This window comes from Tauraco erythrolophus, chromosome 4 (genome assembly GCF_009769465.1).
Source record: "Tauraco erythrolophus isolate bTauEry1 chromosome 4, bTauEry1.pri, whole genome shotgun sequence".
Taxonomy (NCBI): domain Eukaryota; kingdom Metazoa; phylum Chordata; class Aves; order Musophagiformes; family Musophagidae; genus Tauraco; species Tauraco erythrolophus.
In genome coordinates, this window is record NC_141468.1 from 35,252,211 (window position 1) to 35,272,581 (window position 20,371).

At 40.9% G+C, this 20,371-nt stretch overlaps 1 protein-coding gene across 2 annotated transcripts; it reads right to left on the reverse strand.

Annotated features, from left to right (window-relative positions):
* Positions 1-5,300: 5,300 nt before the first annotated feature.
* On the reverse strand, positions 5,301-19,891 carry PUS7L (pseudouridine synthase 7 like). Of its 2 annotated transcripts, XM_086609910.1 has the most exons (9): positions 19,655-19,891; positions 18,971-19,552; positions 18,004-18,163; positions 13,817-14,012; positions 11,679-11,777; positions 10,030-10,111; positions 8,269-8,546; positions 6,546-6,599; positions 5,301-5,912 (listed from the first exon to the last, which is right to left on the reverse strand). In XM_086609910.1, exons 1-9 carry the CDS (start codon positions 19,866-19,868, stop codon positions 5,589-5,591), a joined length of 1,989 nt encoding a protein of 662 aa, XP_086466036.1. In that variant the 5' UTR covers positions 19,869-19,891; the 3' UTR covers positions 5,301-5,588. The 2 variants fall into 2 exon arrangements, with proteins under 2 accessions (XP_086466036.1, XP_009981640.2); XM_009983338.2 differs by having other exon boundaries at positions 18,971-19,891.
* Positions 19,892-20,371: the final 480 nt, after the last annotated feature.

A 20,371-nucleotide genomic window follows, 5' to 3' on the forward strand; every position in this document is an offset into this window, starting at 1 on the left:
ATTAAGGGTGGAGCACAGAGGTGACTGAGACTGATGATGATACTGAATTACTCAGGGTACCAAAGATAAGGGTGGAGTGTGAGAACTGCAGAAAATCCTTATGATGCTAATGACAGGAGAATACAATGGCAGATGAAATTTGGACTCACAGACAAAACAAATCCCAACTTCCCACATAAAATAATGAGCTTTCACCTGACTCCAGGGGTGGAATCTTGGGGTTACAGTACCTAGTTCCAAGAATACATTGTTTCAATGCTTGGGGAAGTAGGGCCTGCCAAAAAGGAAATCACATATTAGGAGAGGTACAGGACGAAACAAACCACTATGTCAGTGTAGAAATCAATGGTATAAATATGGAACTGGGTGCAGTTCTAGATCCCTCATCTACAAAAGGGCATATTAAAAACCAGGAAAAGCTCACAGAGGGACAAGTGTGGTAAGTATGGAATAGCTTCCATAGGAGCAGAGACTGCATAGCTGCTCAGTTTGGGTAAGAAACTGATTTAGGGGATACATATGGGAAGCATACAAACAGCTGGGTACCAATGGGATGGACAGGGATGAAGTTTTTACTATTGCTTGTATTGAAATACAAGAGCCAAGGATCAATAATTAAGTCAGAAGGAGGCAGTTTTTAAAAAAAAATAAAAGGTGGATCTTCATATCACAGGCAGCAAACATGGAACTCTGAGAACAGCTTGAACATATTCAAGGGAAGATGAGAAATACTTGGGAAACAAATCCATTGAGATGTATTAAATAGCAAAATCACTCAGGCTCAGGAAATCACCTAAACTGAAAATAGTTCGAGGGTAAATATCGTATATGCTTCCCTTGCTTTACTCTTTCCTACATGTCCACTTATAGGAACTGTTGCAGACAGGATGAGGTACAAGACTGAACCTTGATCCAAATCATTGCAGTTGTAGAATGCTAAATCAAAATTCAGTTTAATTCTATATATTTGTTTCTATATAAAAATATCAATTTTAAAAAACCACTAAATGTTTCCTGCTGTTCTTTCACAAGTCAATGGCTTGGCCGTGTATTATTACAGCTCTTTTCACGCAGAGTTCTGAAATTTGGCTCATGAGCTCAGCCAAGAGCTGAGAAGGTAAAAGCTTCTTTACCAAGAGAAGGTAAAAAGACAAAGTGTCTTTTTCTGGAGGTGGGAGACGGTGTCCTGGGTTTTTAAGTGCAGGAACATACTGAAAGACAGATAGAATCAACTTTTTAAATCAGTCATTTATAAAGCTAATTAAAACCCTAACTGTTCTAAGCAGGTAGGAGCATTTGTATAAAAGCTTAAAACACATTTAAACCACTGTAATACAAGATTCTGACTTCTGCTGAGCAGAGTGAAGTAACTTCAGATGGTGCAAACATCTGACTTCATTGATTCTGCCTTCCTTCCAAACACAGCATTCTCAGACAGTGTCTACATGAGCAAGCTTTCCGGTGTAACAGAAGCAGATGAACATACTGGAGCAGTGAAGCCCCTGCACTTACACAACGTGCAGTTCAGTGGCTTTACTTTGGGCTAAATGTTGTCCAGGGTCCACAACAGAACACACCCATGTACAGGGTTTGAAGGGGTCCAAATGACCAACCTTTTGTTTGGATCCCTGTTCCTTCATTTGGATGCAGAGTGTGCTTGGCATGCAGCTGGAGCTCACTTTCTGGGTTCGTTTTCTCTAAAAGGAATCTAGATCTGAACTAATTGGCTACAAGGCCTGACTGTGGACAGAAAAAAAGGGAAGTGTTAATAGTTTCTCAGCTTGTTCCCTTGAGCTTTTATTACGGGCAGAAGTACTGCAGAGAAATGAAAAGAGGTTTGTGCTCATCAGCTGGGTGTAAGAGGTCAAATCACCAGCTGACAGGCACTGACACTAAGAGAGGAGTTAATGGAGTTTTAATGAGTGAGCTGCTGGGCCAATAATCACACATCTACCTGGCTTCTGAACTGCCTTTATGATAGGAATGTAATTTTAAGCCATCTCATTCTAAAAGATCCGAAAATTTGTATATTCTCATTAAGGATAATACTAGTTGTCAAATTTGTAATGAATTAAAAGTAACAGGATTTCACAGATTAAGAACATTTGCATTTTTCCCATTGAAATGCCCAATTATCTATCATCTGTGCTGAAAAAAATCAACTGGCCATTGAGCTTAAAACCCCTTTTGTTAGAAACAGAATCAGAGACCTGTCTTCATTAGTATTAGCTAAGTGCTTTAAAGCTTATCAGAAAAGGATGGTAGCAATGGAAGTACAGAGTAAGATGAGAGAGGACTAACACATCAATCTTTTCCTTAAACTCAGATCAGTGCACAATGACTATCTTTTCTAAATGCAGGGGCACAGATGTTTTGCTTATATAGGTTATACTTAGGGAGCTGAGCACTCATACAAAACTCCCTGAATTCAACCGTTCATGTACATAATCCTGTAAAATAGCTGCTAAAACGAAGAGAATGAATTACACATAAACACCCACTGAAATAAGAAGGATGTTTACTATATAAGTACTCTAATAGCTAACGTGACTTTTCCCTAGTAGGATATTTCTACTATAGGAATTTAACCCATGGACACACATAATTAGCTCTTTCACCTTAAAGTTGCTGAAAGAATCATTTGCTTAAGAAGATTAGTCCTTTTAGTGTTCAATAGAAGTACTGACAAATGAGCCTAAAATGATTATAGGGGAACTCTTTTAACACCATCTTCTGATCTTTTATTTTAAAATAGCATGCCTTTCAGTCAGAAACCTTTTAATCTGATCTTTTGTATATCTCTAAATCAAGGCTCAACTTTTAATACTTTGTGTATTCAAATCTTGTATGTGATGAGACGTTTTTCAAGGCTGTTTTGAGCCGCATTGAAGACGACCACAATAGTCTCTTTAAATGGAACTTCAGTGCTAATTTATTTCTTCTGGTCATTGTAACTGCACAGAGCTTCCTGTCTGCACTGGAGCACTTTAAGGTGTCAGTGATGACAGGGCAACTCTTTTTGAGCTGTGTTGCATCAAAATGATGTGAGTTAAAAATAATTTTCCAGAAGAGGGGTATTTTTAAGCGCAGGTAGAGGACAGAAGAGGTTATACAGTAACAAAGCTGTCTCAGTTGGGTCGTGGCAGGGAAATGGATTTTTCAAACAGTTTGGCTGTATAACACAAACTTGAGGTGTAGAGTGCAGCAAGGACTTGATGCAGCAGGCATTGTAAGTCACCCACAGTGGCTCTGTAGCTATTGTTTGCATGACGGTCTATTTTCCCATGTAAAAGCTAGAGGTCAAATTTTGAATTACTTATACAGACTTACAGAGTAATCCTCTTATTCAAGGCAGTGAATTATCTGCATCCTTCACTGCTACACAGTTATATACAAGCACTGAAATCATATGAATTATATTTCTGTATTTCTATTCTTCCTACTCCTACAATTCTAGGTCTATTTATCAGCCTTGGGAGATTTATATCACTCAGCTGTTAGCAGCAACTGAAAGACGGATGCTATAAACAGAATTCAATTGATATTATTAATTCTCTCAGTAAAAATGAGTAGCGTTTTCCATTTTCGTTTTAAGTCATACTGCCATCTACAGATTGAATAAACACTTGCAATAGTCTGTTTAGGATAACAGGGTAATCCAGGTTGGAACAGGTCTCTGGTCTCTAGTCCAACTGCCTGCACAAAACAAAGTTGCCTCTGAGATCAGACCAGGTTGCTCAGAGCTTTATCCCATTGGGTCTTGCAAACCTCCTCAGATGGAGACTGCACATCCTTTGGGCAGCCTGTTCCACTGCCTGACTGTCCTCACAGGGGAAAAGTATTTCCTTTTATCTAATCTGAATGTCTCATTTCAAATTACGCTCATTATCTCTTGTTCTGCTGTGTACCACTATGAAGAGCCTGGCTCCATCTTCTTGCTAACCTCCCCATTGGTACTGGGGAGCTGCTGTTCATTACCCCCCAAAACAGTGTCTTCTCCAGGCTGAAGAAGCCCAGTACCTTCAGCCTCTCCTCAAATGTCAAGTGCTCCAGTTCCCAAATAGCCTGGAGGCCCTTTGCTGAACTTGCTCCAGTTTATTGATGTGTTTCTTGTGCTGAGGATCAAAACCAGACGCAGAAGTTAAACATGGTCTAACAAGCATTGAATAAGGAGACATAATCCCTTCCCTTGATCTACTGGCTGTGTCCCGGCTAACACATCCATGGAGGCTGCTGGTCATCCTTGCTGCCAAGGCACATGGCTGGCCCATGTTCAGCTGCCCACTGGCAGCCAGGGCCAGTCTCACAGAGCCGCTCCTCAGCCTGTCCCTCCCCAGCCTGGGCTGCTGCAGGGGTGCTTCCTTCCCAGGGGTGGCACTTTGTGTTTGTCCTTGCTGAATGTCATTAGGTTCCTGTTGGCCTGTTCCTCCAGCATGTCTAGGTTGCCCTGAACCGCAGCCTGATCCTCCAGTGTATCCCTTTGTTCTCTTAATTTGGTACCATCTGCAAATTTAATGAGGGTAAACTCCATCCCTTCCTCCAGGTCATTGACAAAGACATTAAACAGGATGGGGCCCATTAACCACTACTCATCCAATCACTCTTTTACCCATTTGGTTGTCCACCCATCCAGACTATAATGTCCTAACTCAGTTTCAGTAATATTGAATTGACAATGTCAAAAGCCTTGCTAAAGTCAAGGTAGATGACATTTTCTGCTCTTCCCTTTTCCACAAATCCACTGGTTTTATTGCAGTTAACTGTCTTTATTTTTGACTAAGAAAAAAATACAAAAGTTTTTTTGCAGAGGTGGTTCAATTAACATTTTTTTTTTGCCACCATAAGGCTTTACAGTAACAAGAATAAAGTCTGCATCCTGTAAACAATAAAACCGTGGTTTGGTTTTATTATAAATGGTTTTGTAGTTATGTTAATTACTCACCTCATCTTGATGAGCATACTTGAACAGGCACTAACTAACAGCTATGCACTACTTCATCCTGGAATGCTTAGCATTAATGTAAATTGGTGGATTCATGAAATGTCTGATAAAGCATCAGATGATTTGTCACTGTTGACTCAGGACTTTTACCTTTTAACACCTGGTGCCTGAACACAACAAAAACACAACACATTTAGTGAACTTCAGAACAGCAACTTTTCAGCCAGATACCTGTAGGCTTCAAACTTGTAACATTATTGCCTGAACAGCATTTAGTATTGACCATCTAAAAAAAAATATTATTAATAAAATATATGTTTGCTGCAAACATTTTTCCATGATTTAACTTTGCAGTCAGATGTCTATGCAAATATAAAAGCCCAGGGCTTCTTTAAATTCTGTTAAACCTGTCTAGCATAACACATAGCTTTACTCCAAGGCATCCAAGGGTTTGCTTTTAGGGTTTGGAATGTTCTTGGAATATTCCAGAGGGTTTTGTGGTTTTTTTTCCTAATGAGTATGAATCTCAATCCACAATTTTTTTCTGTTTCTGGCTTGAACTTGTTATTCTCCCTTATTTTCTTGGTATTATATACAAAATATTACCATTGTATAATATTCCTGCAATCTTTAATTAACTGGAATCTTAAAAGTCACATTTCATTATTTCTCTCAGACAGACTGTTGCATAACATGAAGGATCAAGGTCAAATGATATATGAAGAGAGACTTCTGATTCATTCAGATGGTTGTCTTCGATTTCAATTCCTTTTTCACTGCCTTTCAAAAAATATGACAGATTCTGAACGTTTTTCAAAATGGGTCTGTAGCATCCAGGTATATTCAGCTGTAATGGAGGCACTCTGAATTTGCATGTCTGCAGCTCATCCATAGAAAGCCTTTCATGGTACCATTGTCCAACTGTATTGCTGGGATACTTGATACTATGTCCCACCATTGGAAGAACCACCTTCAAAGAAAAAAACAAAACAACGAACATACTTGAAATAAAGACTAACAATTCCCCTTTAAATAAATGTGATTACAATTTTAAATGTGTTTACATCTTGTGTTTTGGGCCTGAAATAGTAAAACAGCAACTTCTCTTGTGAAACAAAGCTGTGCAAGGCAGATATCTTGGATGTAATTAAAGTGGAAAAAAAATAATCAACGTACCAGGATTTCTAAAACAAACTAGCAACATACTAACATGAATTTTCGTGCTTGTCAGGAAAGATAAAGTAATAAAGACATTAAGTTGTCCATGTAAGATATCACAACTACACACTCTGAACCTTCAAAAATTAGAACATCAAGTGCTCTTGAATGCTTTGTCCAGTAAACTGAAAAAATTCTCCAAGTATTTACATTCAGCTTCAAGATAAATATTGCCATATTGCAAATGACACTGTACTTATTCCCATTACAAAGCAAATATTCTTTCCTCCTCCTTGTTATGAGAATAGAGATTAGTTCACATGTGTTTTCTTTAAAGTGCATTCTGGTAAGGAAGAAGACGGCACCACTTAATCACATTAAATTCAAACCAAAACATTTTAATCAAATAAAGAGACCAACAACTCTATTTTTCATACAGACTTACTTGGTTTATAGAGTACTTGTTAGCTGACTCTTCTTGAGCAGTGACTACATGAACCTGACAAGACATTAAAGAATTTAAGAAAAAAAACTTTTTAAAAAATAAAATATACACATTATTTTATGAATTATGCACTGTACTTACGAACTCATAAAGGATTCTAAGGTTGTTTGACTACTACAAGGACAATAATCTATGTCGGGTATGAAAAATAGTAGAGGTGCTTAATATAAAGTAACTTGTTTACTGGTAAATGGCATTGCATTAAAAATTTACTGATGCTAGCTACCACTGATTAGCAAACTATCACTACAAACTCATATTCTTTGAGTTTGAAGTTAACTGTGCCAATGCAATCTTGTGCTACATCAGCAAAAGTAAAAATACTAAGAAAAATGTTTCATATTAAATAGGAATATATCTATATTAAACTCAATACTGACTTTGATACCTCTGCTTTTCATTTTATTTGATCTACTTGTTTTATTAATGTGCACTCTCAAAAATATTGTTGAAGAAAAATCACAATGGAAACAGAAGCCACTCTACAGGGACTGGAGGTTATTAAGCAATCCCCCAAGTGTTCTTGCTTCCAAATTTGTAAGACGTTCACCCAAAAGAAACGAGATACATTCTGCCTGTGCACACACCTATTATCACTCAGTAAAATACTGCAATTCTACACTTTATCTGATGATCAGGAGAAAGATAGAATTATAGAAGCATTTAGGTTGGAAAAGACCCTTAAGATCATCGAGTCCAACTGTTAACCTAATGCTGCCAAGTCCACCACTAAACCACGTCCTTAACCACCACCTCTACACATCCAGGATGGTGACTCAACCACTTCCCTGGGCAGCCCATTCCAATGCTTGACAACCCTTTCAGTGAAGAAATTTTTCCTAACATCCAATCTAAACCTCTCCTGGCACAAATTGAGGCCATTTCCTCTTGTCCTATCACTCACTACTTGAGAGAAGAGACCCAACTAATTCCACACTAAGAAAGGGGTATGCTAACCCTGGAAGAAGACATGACTTCAGAACTGACTTCAGCATGCCAAGACCTGGGAACAGCATACCCTCCGCTGCTACCTTCTGCTTGTTGGCTCGCCCGTGGCTTCACGCACAGCACCCAGGCTGAGCTGTGGCTGAGCAGAACCACCATCTTGTCCTTCACTACTTCTGAAGAAGACTGCTGCATTTTTTGAACAGCTGCTAACACTTTAGACAGCGACCCACTGTCAACCTGTTTTAATTGCCTGAGTGAGTGAAATTGTGCTACGTGTGCTTTGACCAGGTAGCTGCAACAAGATTATCAGTTCAGTCACCTTTCACCATGGGCTTACATTCATTAATACACATAACAGGAAGGTCTGACCTGGAGAGCAAGACTCAGGTCTGCACTGACTGATATCATAGGCACACCCAGAGTTCACGCTGAAGGTTTTCCCCAATCAGATCCTAAGAGCATCGTATACCATGCAGGCTAAATTCTTACATACATCAATTCTGACACTCTGTTCCTTCTTCCCACTTGAATAAAATGTCAGAACAGATAAAAACTGCTAATATATATCTAGCTTATATGCCTATTTATGGTAAATCAAAAAAAGCTACATCACTTTCTTCACCTTTGTCACTAATATTAAATATTTTAATGAATGAACCAAAATAAGCAGTAAGCTATGTATTCTTTTTTACAAGAACTATTTGTGAAACCTCACCTTGTCATTCAGGGAAACACTTTCATCGTTTTCTTCTGAGAAGACAAGATCACCCTCAACAACTTTTGAACCATAGATCTTCAGTCTATATGATGCTGCTTCATTCCAAATTTTACTGCAATAAGCATGGACATAGAATATGCGCATGGAATGAGGAATATTGAGCCATCCTTTGGTACAACCTTCGTGATTTACGCCATAGCGATTTAAAGCTCGAAGCAACATCTTCTCTCTCATTTTAAATTCTGGCAGCATCATGAGCGCACCCTTTGCATCTTCTGATATAAACAAAAATAACCATATAAGTAATCCCTGATTTTAAAAATATTACCTGTCAGGAGAAAATACACTTAAGAAGATGAAATAATCAGGTAGGGAAAAATGGTATCAGTCTAACCTCTTTATGCTGACTTTTAGGTTATTATTCCCTTTCCTTCAATTTGCTATGTTAGACAAATCTCATCTTAGATGTCTATCAACACAGTCCCATGAATTGTATTCTATTTCATGCAGTATAAAAACTAGCTGTCATTCAGTTACTCAGCCTAGTTTGCATTATTATTATTTTTTTTTTTAAATTTACTTCATCACTTCAAAGTTTTTTTTAGATCAGGTAACTGAAAGTAAAAACCAAGCTATAAAAGAACATTAAACCTCTACTTTACATCATTTGAAGACATGTATTTCATAGGGGGTAAAAAAAAAGGTCTTTATTTATAGGTACAGTTTGCATTGGCCAGTGGGAAGTCTGAGCCTCAATCAAGACGAAAATACATTTTTTCAGACTTGTACTGCATTATATAAATATTGTATATTTAAAATTTTATGGCTTACATATTTTCTCGTTACAAGTGATTATTTGATGAAGTCTTTTGTACAGCCTTTTACCTTTTGCTTTCAGGAAAAGGCAAGCAGCTGTTTTCAGAGTCCACATCAATGTCTTTCCATGCAGCATACAGCAATGTACAGCACAGAATGATTCATTGTATTTTTTGTGTGAAATGAAACGTATGTGTGTCTCTTGAAGCTAACTACCATAGTTGTTCTGTAAATCTACAGTGATAAGCAGGCTAATAGATGTGGAATAATTGAAAAGAACAAATATATTTGAAGGCAAGAGCAAATCCAAATTTTTAGTTTTGGAGAGAAAGTTAAGTTGAATGATAAAAACAATAAGTATGACAAAAAGAGCATTTTACTCAGCACGCTTCTGCCTTTGACATATTTTGTTGATTTCAGTTCAAGACAGGAAGAAGGTAAAACACAAGACAGCATGGAAGAGATATATAATTAAAGAGATGTAAAAGCAAAGCCCAGAGATGCAAAAACCAAGAGCTAAGATTGTTTTAGAAGTCTCAGAAAATTAGATGCCCACATGTGGTAAGTGCTGAGTATGAGCTGTGTATTTCATTCCTGTATACTTCCTTTACTAGGGAGGAGAAGTTTATATTCCAAAAGCAGGGAGATAGAACGAGGCTAAAACTGCTTTGATAAAACTATCTTAGTCCTTTCCAGCATTATGCTATACAGTGTTTGTTTCTATACTGTCTTGCATCTAAAGTACATTAGTTTGTTTGCTATTTTGCACATCTGGGGCCTTGTCCTCACCTAATTTTTAACAGTGCAACTCACTGAGTTCTGCAGAATAAGCTATTAAGTGGTACCAACAGCAAAATAAAAAGTATCTCTCTGTGCAGCAACATCTTATTCCCTCACAATGCTGACCCTGAATAAATGTATGGACAATTTAACTGGACATACCAGTTTGAAGAAAGTATCTTTTTGCATTGTTTACAGGGTCATCAGTATCTTCGGGTGTGAAGAACAACTTCACAGCTTTCACCTTTAAAGAACAATGTTAATAATTTATTTTTTTTGCATTTAAATATAACTATTTGTCAACTAAACAGACAACCATGCATTCAATTCTGTGTTAACATATTCTGCAACCTCTCAAAATTTTATCAGTTCTTTAAAGTCAAAGTCAAATTTTCCCTTACACAGAAGATGCCATGAACAGCAAACTAATGTGGTTGTGTTCCTTCCCAGATTAAAGAAAAGTTTTACTCACACAGAAGACATAAGACAGCTTTCAAAGGTCTGTAGAAATCAGTCACTCTTCTTGAACATCCAGTCAGAACTCCTCCACTGAACTCCTCCACTTTGTAATGCCATCATTCTATCCTGAACAAGAAGGCTCCTTTTTTCCCTTTTGCATGTTTCTTGCAAAATTTAGACTGAACACTTTCCACAGTCTCACATAGTGGGATAACAATCTTTCTTTCTCTTTTTTTACACTGATCTGTATTAGGTTAGATGACACTGTGACAGAGAAAACACTACACTAATCTTGCTACTTGCAACACCAGAGGAGCCACACAATTTGCTCGCACTTACACCAATCTGTGACACCTGGTTCTCATCCTCTGTACTGGACTGTGCAAGCACATACTGGCACATTTTCAATATAAACAGTAGTTCCTACATGTTTTATATTAAAAAGTACCCGAGTTAAGACTAGAGATTTAAATTATTACTCTTCAAGGACTGGCACCTGGTACCAATTGCTAGTGTACCAAAATTCAAAATGTCAGATACATCCACAGTAACTTTTACGGGCCTCACTCAAATCTTGATGCTTCTTATACTTTGAGGATAAGTTTTGCTGACTTTTCTCAGAATCGAAACAAAATTAGAAGAAAAGGACACTCAAGTATTCGTTTGACTTTGTAGTGTCTGATTCTGCTTTAGACCTGTGCCAAGTATTATACTATATACATTGAAAAGTATATGACTCTTACCTTATGAATTGTTACTTAAGAAATAAGCTCTCCTTAGATTACACGGGAGCAATCACTCAGAACTAAGAGTTTGGGAAAGTAGCCAAGGAATAATGGAAAGCAGCAATCTCTTCTATATATCAGATAAATGACTGTGGTATTGAAAAAGCAAGTCCTTTCATATGATCCTACATAATATCCTGTGGCATTTTTAAGAAGCATATAGACCCCCAGCAGGATAAAGAGGCTACAAGTTAGGAGGCAATCAGCATCATGAATAAATATTGTATAAGGATTGCTTCATCTCAATCTTCAAACCTTGTACGGAATGCAGCCACTTTCCTACCAAGGGGCATGACGATGTTTACGATCACATACCAATCACAGAAAAAACACTTCCTGAACTATTTAAAGCAGCACCTGCTGTTTAGAAAAAAAAATTGTTTCAGTATGAAGATTTTCATGCTTACGTTGTTGTCAAAACTGATCTGGCAATTACTTCCAGCAGAAATATGGGTTTATCCCACAAGTGAAGTTGTTCGCTGGGAAGGTCAACTCCAGCGCTAGACATTGCAACAGTAACATGAAATTAACTTGACAGTAAGTACTTAAATTACAAAATGAAAATACCATTTTTTCATTCAGTAAAGCCAATCCTATTTGATCTGTCTGAACATTTTGTCCTTGTCCAAATCTCTGAGGTCCGTAATAATTTACAAAACCTTTTGTCTAGAATGATAAAGAATAAATATGTTAAAAGCATGGAAGTATCAGGTACAATAAGTAAGACTAAGCATATAGCACACCTACATCTACATTTACATCTAAAACGCATACAAACTGTTTTTTTAATCAGAAACAATAAGTAATAAAATTATGACTTATGATTCATTACAATATTTTAGTACCTAATTCAGAAACATCTAAAAAGGCAAACAATTTCTATCATTGTCTTCACTTCCATAAAAAAATAGGTAAATGAAACAAAATTATTTCTATATAGTCAATTATTATAAATACAACTACAGGTCAAATCAAAGTAATCAAGCATTTTATATGCACCAAATTATGAAATCTCTACTCAAGCAAACACCGCACAGCACAGGTAATGAACAGCAACCACTGCTGGACATTTTTTCTGAAAAATAGTGATCTTTTCTCACATGAGATCATTTGTATTATTATTGCAATAGTAAAGATTAAGCACTTCTGCTAATGGGGATTTTAAGTCTTCTGATAAGTTCTAGATCACATGTGGGCAGTCAAATCACAGCCATGTGACCCAACGAGAACATCCTTTTCTAGCAAATAGAAAGTATGCATGGAGTAGACAAGCAAAAAACACACAGTATTTGTTTTGGAAATGATTACTCAGTTCAAATTACATAACCTTGCTTTGGACATCCTTAGGTCCTATGTGCAATTTTGTTTTCATGGAAGATGGAAAATCTGTATTTTGCATTAACACACATGCTAGTTTTGTCATTCATCATCTGACCAGTGAGAAAAATCTAATAAAGCAAGACACATGATCATAGGAATTTGCATTCATTTTGAAAACAGCAAAACAAAAATTCAGTCAGATGGAGCAGAGAGAGAGAAAAAAGCATTAAAGTACCTGTTGAATGCTTTTTCAATTATAAAAATCAATTTCCAAAATACATGTAGTGTATATGGGTTTTCTACACTGGGTAGTTTTCATTCAAGTCTTTATTCCTGGATTAATCTTCTTAAAGTAATTTGTATTATGGTTATTACTTAGAAAGATGGGGCAAGAAAATTACTGCTGCACAAAACATCTGAAGTTTTTCTTTTTTGTTATTTTCCTTTACTTTCCTTAATGATTTAAGAATGTCTGATGATAGGGTTCTCTTCAGGGACTAAAGATAACAGCAATCAAAATCCACTGAATTTCAGGGGATCTTCTTTCTCTGCTACAGACATTTCACATCTATTTATGCCACAAAACTACACATTTTTCACTTGAGCCAACCATGACCAAAAAAGACGACCAGTTGATACATGTAACTATATTCTTTCATGTTGTCCACTGCCACAGTGGAACACATCACTTGGGCTGCCCTTCGGTCTGTGCAGCGATAGCTCGTACGGCCACACTCATTTGCTACCAAATTTCCCATCTGTCTTGCTGCACCACTCTGGGGTCTGCAGTCTGTAACACAGAATGGACTCACTTATAGTCCCTCCTTGGAAAGGCAGCTTTACTCCCAGGATTCTTTAAGTAATGCAGTGTCGGAGTGCAGATCCTTGAAGAGACTGCACGAAGAAAATCCTGTGTAAATAAAGACTGGAGCTCTAAAGTTAGGCCTCAAGTGCAGAATGCCCTTGAAGTTAAGGATAAGAAAACTATGCAGTATGATAAGGGAGTAGTGTTTGCTTAGAGCAGAGCTTCGCTAGGCGGGTACCTGTTTGAAATAAGCTGTTAAATATGACAAGCGTATGTATCATCCAATAATGGTGTAGAAAAGGTGTGGTCTCAGGATTATTGGCAAATACTGTCTATATAAGCAATAAGAACTGCGCAATAAACGAGACTTCCTGCAGCTAACTCATATTGAGTCGTCTCAGTACTTCTCCAAATCCCTTCTCCGCAATGCAGGAAAGACGTAAAATAGCAAAAAGCATCAAAACTGAGAAATAGTGCCATTAATGTGCTATTACGAGCATTTTCTTTAAAATTACTTTTTTTTTTCTACAGCACAGAATTAAGACTCTGTTCCTTATTGGCAACCATAAGGCTTTTTTACCTCAACGTTTTCCATTGCTTCAGATATTCTGTCTTTCAAATCCACAGAAGAGTCATGACTGTGGTGTTTGAGATCTCTCACAACTATATCAAAGTGATTGCCCTTCAGCTGACCAAGTCTAAGGTGCTGGCATGCTGAACGTATGTTGTGGATTCTGATGCCCTTTTTTTCCATTTTGCTTCCAATTTCTTTCAACCTGCATAAATATTTAGAAGAAATTATGAACCATCATCTGCTAAAACTATCCGACTTCTAATAAATGTCTTCTTCACCTTTGCACTAGAATTAACAACATTTAAAAAAAAATGAAAAGGAATTTAAAACAAATCATTATGAGAAAACCAAATCAAATGCAGAGACAGAAGTCTTAAAATTTAGTTATAGTCCAGAAACACTTTTAAAATGTTTGCTTCATTTGCACTTATATTCTGCAGCTCAACAGATATCGGAATGAAGCAAGTCATTGAACTTCCTCTAGGAATTTTGCATTTTTTATTGAAAAACAAATAATTTACACTTCAGTCCTAAAGATCTGCCTTTCATTAAAAATAAAAAGAAAAAAAAAAAGAAAATAAAAAGTAATGCGCTGTAGCAGAGTCCAAAACACAATTGCTCTTTCTTAGTCAGCCTTAACGAAAACAAACTGAGCGCACTGATTCTCTGTGGATGCCTGCACAGCTTGTAACTGGAAACACAGCTGACAGTTCACGTGTTTGCCCTTTAAAGTATCCACTCAATCTCTTTGTTCTTACGTGTAAGTAGTAGTCATTCAAATCAAAGTAAACTTGCAGCATAAGATCTTACATTCTAAGCAATATTTTAATGACTTGATACATTATTTATTTAAAAAATTATTTATTTTCCCTGTTATGCTAGTGGCTTGGAAGCATTTAACTATTTTGCTTAATCATTTAAACATTCATGCAAAGTTTTGCTAACTGTCTCTTGAACAACTGGCCTTATAGCCCAGTTTGCAGTGGAATTTCAATATTGATATACATTTATGTTAGTAATAAATCTTAGAAACATAAATTCTACTTTCTTTCATTTGTAAAATGTACTTTGTTGCTAAGACCAAAACCCACTAGAAAGTTAAAGCTGGGGAAGAAATAAGTTATGTTTTGACTCCAGCAATTTTTTACTGTTTCTATGGCAGAATTTAATATATATTTTTAACCCACTGAATTGGCTACAGACAGTAACAAAAAGGAGGAATGGGAAGGTAAATCTTGTATTATTGACACTTTATTCAGAATGTGTTTTCTGCCCCTCAGGTTTGGTGATACCTTCTTTATTCAGTCTCTTATTTCTAAACTGGACAATACAACAGAAGTTTATACCTAACACCCAAAGGCAGCATCTGTTCAAAGTATATTTGTAATTATTTACTTCAGTTTTGTAGCTGTATAAAGCTTTTAAGTCATTGTCTGTGGACCACAAGACAATACTTTGATAGGATGTGGAAACCTGTTACGTCATGTAGTACAGGCTTCTTCTCAGTTCCAGCTAGTGGATGGTATTTAAGAAATTGTACAGTGGATCACATGAGCATGACTTGGAAGGACCCTGTCCCAAATGATATAGTATATTTGTACTATGAAAAATACAGAGAAAGGCAAGACTTTTCTTTAAAATCCATCACTGGGGGACTTCAGTGCTAAGCTGTATATTCCCTAACGCCACAAAATATTAAAGCCATTTCTACTTGTCATGGTTTGATGGGGGGGGGAGGTCCGGGTGGCAGAGCTTGCCCATCAGACCGTCGAAAGGTGTGCCTTTGCCCAGGAGCAAGGAGAAGGGAGGGGGGCGCGGCCCTCGCTCCCCAGCACCCAGCCGGGCCGGTGCCACCCACTGAGGATGGCGGCGGTGGAGCCGCTTGGGGAACGCGAGGAGAACGCGGGGTGCCCACCGGGCCGAGTTCACTCAGAAAAAGACTGAGATCTGAGAGAAACGGCCACACAGACACCAGGTCAGTGAAGATGTGTCATGGTTTGATGTGGAGGGGGGGGTGGTTCTGGTGGCAGGAGAGGGATTTTGCTCCCTGCGACCTCCCCGGTTTTGGATCCGGGTTAGGCTTAGTTCTGGCCACCGGATCAGACTGCCATCCCCCTCGGGGTTGAGCCAATAGGGCGCCTCTGCGAATTGCCCTATTTAAGTCAGGACAAGGGAACCGGAAAAGGTGCTTCGCCCAGGATCGACCAGAGAAGGGAGGAGGGCACTGCCCCCACTCCCTGGCTCCCGGCCGGGCGGCTGCCTGCGTCGGGCCGGCGCCGCCCACGGAGAATGGCGGCGGCGGAGCCAGCTGGGGAACTCGGGGGCACCCCACTCCCGGGGTGCCCACTGGGCTGAGTTCACCTGGAGAGGACTGAGATCTGAGAGAAACAGCTGCATCGACAGCAGGTCAGTGAGGATGGAGCGGGAGGAGGTGTGCCGGAGCCGAGTTTCCCCTGCGGCTGATGGTGAGATAGCAGGCTGCCCCCCTGCAACCAGGACGGCCTCGGTGGAGCAACGACCCACTCGCAGCCCGTGGGGAGAAGATGCCTGAGCCCGAGGATGGTCGTGTTGGGGGCACGGCAAGGCAGAAAGGCATCTGGAGTCTGCGTGACGACCCACGCCGGAGCGAGTGGCTACAGCTCCCTAAGTACCCGAGACTGTGGTATAGCCCACACCGGAGCAATCTGTGGGGAAGGATTGTTTCCAGTGGGCTGGACTCACGTTGGAGAAATTTGTGGATTTTTCCTCGTGGGTAGGGGATCCATTGGAGCAGGGGAAAAGGGTGTAAGGACTCCTTCTCCTTTAAGAAAGAAGCAGCAGTAACAGCACGGAATGAACTGACCTGCACTCCCCCAGTCCCTGCCCCCTGTGCTGCTGGGGGGAGGAGGTAGAGCCGGGAGGAAAAGGAAGGTGGGGGGGGGAAGGTGTCGGTTTTAAGATCTGGTTTTGTTTCTTTCTGTCCTCTCAAGTAATCGGTTTTTATTTCCCTTTGTCCTTCTAAGTAATCATTAATAAACTGTTTTGCTTTGAGAAAAGCGCTGCCTGTTTTGCCCAGGACCATGGTTGGTGGGTGCTCCCTCTGTTCTTGCCTCAACCCTCAGTCCTTTTGGTTTTTTTTTTCCTCTCCTCTCTACTTTATTGGAGAAGGAGAGACTGTGTGAGTTTTAGTTGCTGGATCAGCCTAAAACCACGACAAGATGGAACGGGACAACGTGTGCCGCAGCTAAGTCCCCCTTGCAAGCGGCCCCTTTGCAACCAGTCCTCGGTGGAGCAAGCAGAGACCCACTCGCAGCCCGTGGAAGATCCACATCGAGAAGAGATGCCAGAGCCTGAGTACAGTATGCATCTAGAGTTTGTGGGACAACCCCCGCTGATGGGGAGGTGTTTTGTTAAAGGAGATGCCTGAGCCTGAGACTGTTGTGAATCATGGGCACAGGTCGAGGCGCATTTACGCATCTAAAGTCTGTATGGAGACGCATTTAAGGTCTATATGACGACCCATGAACCCACGCCGGAGCGAGTGGCTACAACTCCCTAAGAATCTGAGACTGTGGTAAAGCCCGCACCTGAAGCATCCGATGGGGAAGGATTGCATCCTGCGGGTAGGACTCACGCTTTCCCCGTGAGTAGGGGATCCACTGGAGCAAGGCACAATGGTGTAAGGACTCCTCCTCCTTTAAGAGAAGCGGCAGTAACAGCATGGAATGAATTGACCTGCACTCCCCCATTCCCTGCCCCCTGCGCCGCTGGGGGGAGGAGGTAGAGCCGGGAAGAAAAGGCAAAGGGGGGAGGAGAGGTGTTGATTTTAAGATCTGGCCATGTTTTCTTGTTATCCTCTCAAGTAATCGTTTTTATTTGCTTTTCTCTTTTTAGGTAGCTGTTAATAAACCGTTTTGCTTAAAGGAAACTGAGCCTCTTTTGCCCAGGACCATGGTTGGTGGGTGCTCCTCTGTTCCTGTCTTGACCCTCAGCTCTTTTATTATATTTTTCTCCTCTCCACTTTACTGGAATGGGAGAGCTGTGTGGAGTTTAGTTGCCGAATCAGCCTAACCCCCAACACTACTGTGGTCAAATACAGGAGAAGGGAAGACACATCAATAAGAACACTGCAGAAGATGGTACCATGTTGAGACTTACTAATATATACAAACACGCGCTAAACTACAGATTGTAAGCACAAAGATTGTAAGTACCTCTCAGGAGTCACCTTCTTCACAACCATAGGTTGGTAAGTTATAGCCTTCTTGTCCTTGACGCCTGTGTAACTGAAGTCTGAAGGGAGAACGCCAAGTTCAGCAGCCAAGAAGCCGATTGCTTCTAGTGTTTCTAGATTTTCTTTCTGAAGGGTGAAAGCTGAAACGATCATCTCAGAATTATTAGGAATGTGCACTTCTAAATCATACAGGTGTTCTGCCATGACAGATGGGTAGGTTCTTCCCTTCAAACTATAACAGCATGGAAACTGCAAATAAACAGTCCTCCCACCCCACAAAACTAAAGGAAATGGGCCTTTTTCAGTATCGAAAGAGAAAAATAAAGACACAGTAAACAAAACTCTTGGAACAACCAGAAAGCTCTGCTACCTTTAAAAACAGTACTTGATAAAATGCAACACAATTCAATGAGCACGTCTAGACTTATTGCTAGAACTATTTATATCAGAAACCAACTGCTTTAATCAAACTTGACCTTACTAACTTGTCCAACACCCAGATGTATCTCCTAAAATCTCCCAATTATTTTCAAGGAAAATCTAGCACACAGGGAATAACACAGAGTTAGTGCTACAACTAAAAGAACTGTAGCCATGATCACTGAAGAGTTTATGTAAAATCATTAAGTGTTCAAGGCCAGGTTGGATGAGGCTTTGGGCAACCTGGTGTAGTGGAGGGTTTCCCTGCCCATGGCAGGGGGGTTGGAACTAGATGATCTTTGAGGTCCCTTCCAACCCTAACCATTCTATGATTCTACGATTGCAGTAACTTGATTCATCCGTCTCACTCTTCACTGATCTAACCACACTGCATTAACAATGATTTATTTCAGCATAAACAATGGGTCAACCACACCTATATATCTCACATAAAAACGATTATGGGTCTCAACCTTACTGAAGAACACCATAATACCTGACACTTTCACTAAAAATGTAACATTTACCTGTATAGAGATCTTGTTTTTCCTGGAAACCACCAGCAGACCTTTTTCTGGACCAGCTTTTTTCTCGAAATCGTACCATTATTGACATATTTGGCTGATCATTGACACCTGTCACAGTAAAAGCCTTTGTTTCCAGAAGTTTTCCAAATTTTCTGTTGATAAAGTGGTGAACTACTTTTCTGTGCTCTTTGTTACCATCAGGCTCAAAAGAAAAGGTAGAATTTTCTAGCTTTGCGTCTAAAAATTTAAAGAAATCACTTGTTTCCTTCTCAGTCACCAACCGACAAAGTTCTCGGTAATCAGCATTTCCTTTTACGATCATTTTGTTGTCTTTTGTAACGGTGACTAGAAAGGGGAATTTCTGCCTCACGGCACTGTGTAAATCAGCTCGATTTTTCTTGTCCGGCACAGGTCCCAGCGGGAACTCCCCAGCGCTAGAATGGGCGTTATTTTCCAAGTCCCACGCATCTTTCACGTCACGAGCAAACTTCCTAAGCTGTTCGCTCATGGGTTTCCCTAGTAAGGAATCCAACACATCGGCCTCCTCGAGGCCAGATTTCAGTTCGGGCTCACCCCCACGCCGGTTTTTGTCGGGGGACGCGGCACGGTCCCCTCCCGCCGGGCTCGGGTCACGCTCTGACGGACGGGGCGCACCGCCGCCGCCGCAGCCCTCGGTGCACGGACCGGGGGGCTCCGCTCCCGGCTTTTTGGGCGGCTGCAGGCACGGGCTGCTTTGTCCCAGCCGCGCTTCGCTGCTTTCCTGAAGCAACTCAGCTGCGCTGTCCCCCAGTAAGCGCCCGGGCACCTCGATCTCCGTCACCACGAAGTCCCTCGGTGCGTTTTTGATGGTGCCGCAGAAGCCGGTGTGATCGGTCAGGTAACCGAGGGCACGAAGCATGGCTGCCCGCCCTCCCTGCTCCCGGCCAGGCACCGCCACACCTGCAGGAGGAGAAAATCAGCGCGGGGAGGGGAGAAGGAAAAACATCAGCTACTAAACAAAAGCTGTTGGAAGGGGATGGGGGCGGGGGGGGCGCTGGCACCGCCCCCGTCCTGAACGGCCGTTACGAGCCGGTGCCGCCGCACGGCCACACGACCCCGGCCCCGCGGACCGCCGCCACGCGCCCCCGGGAAGGGCCGCCAGGGGGCGCCAGGACTCATACACACACCCCCACCCCCCCGCCCCTTTCCAGTCCCTGTCCCCGTCCCCACGGGGGAAGGGGCGCGCGGACCGTACCAACTTCTCCAGCCGCGCGGGGAGAGCGAGAGCGGGACCTCCCCCCGCTCCCGGCCGGCCATGGGGCGCGCCGCACGGGGCGGGGCAGCTCCCGGGCAGCCTATGGGAAGGGCGCCTGGGAGGAAAGCGCTTCCGCTTTCACCTCACCGGGCTGCCGGCTCCGTGCC

What these genes read in the sequence shown, in the direction of transcription:
- PUS7L (XM_009983338.2), bottom strand. Translation starts at nt 19,868, where the DNA reads ATGCTTCGTGCCCTCGGTTACCTGACCGATCACACCGGCTTCTGCGGC. An exon ending in CTTTACTGAATGAAAAAATG is followed by an intron (nt 10,112 to 11,678) that starts GTATTTTCATTT and finishes TGTTCTTTAAAG; the next exon opens with GTGAAAGCTGTGAAGTTGTT. An exon ending in GTGTTTCCCTGAATGACAAG is followed by an intron (nt 6,600 to 8,268) that starts GTGAGGTTTCAC and finishes ATGTCTTGTCAG; the next exon opens with GTTCATGTAGTCACTGCTCA.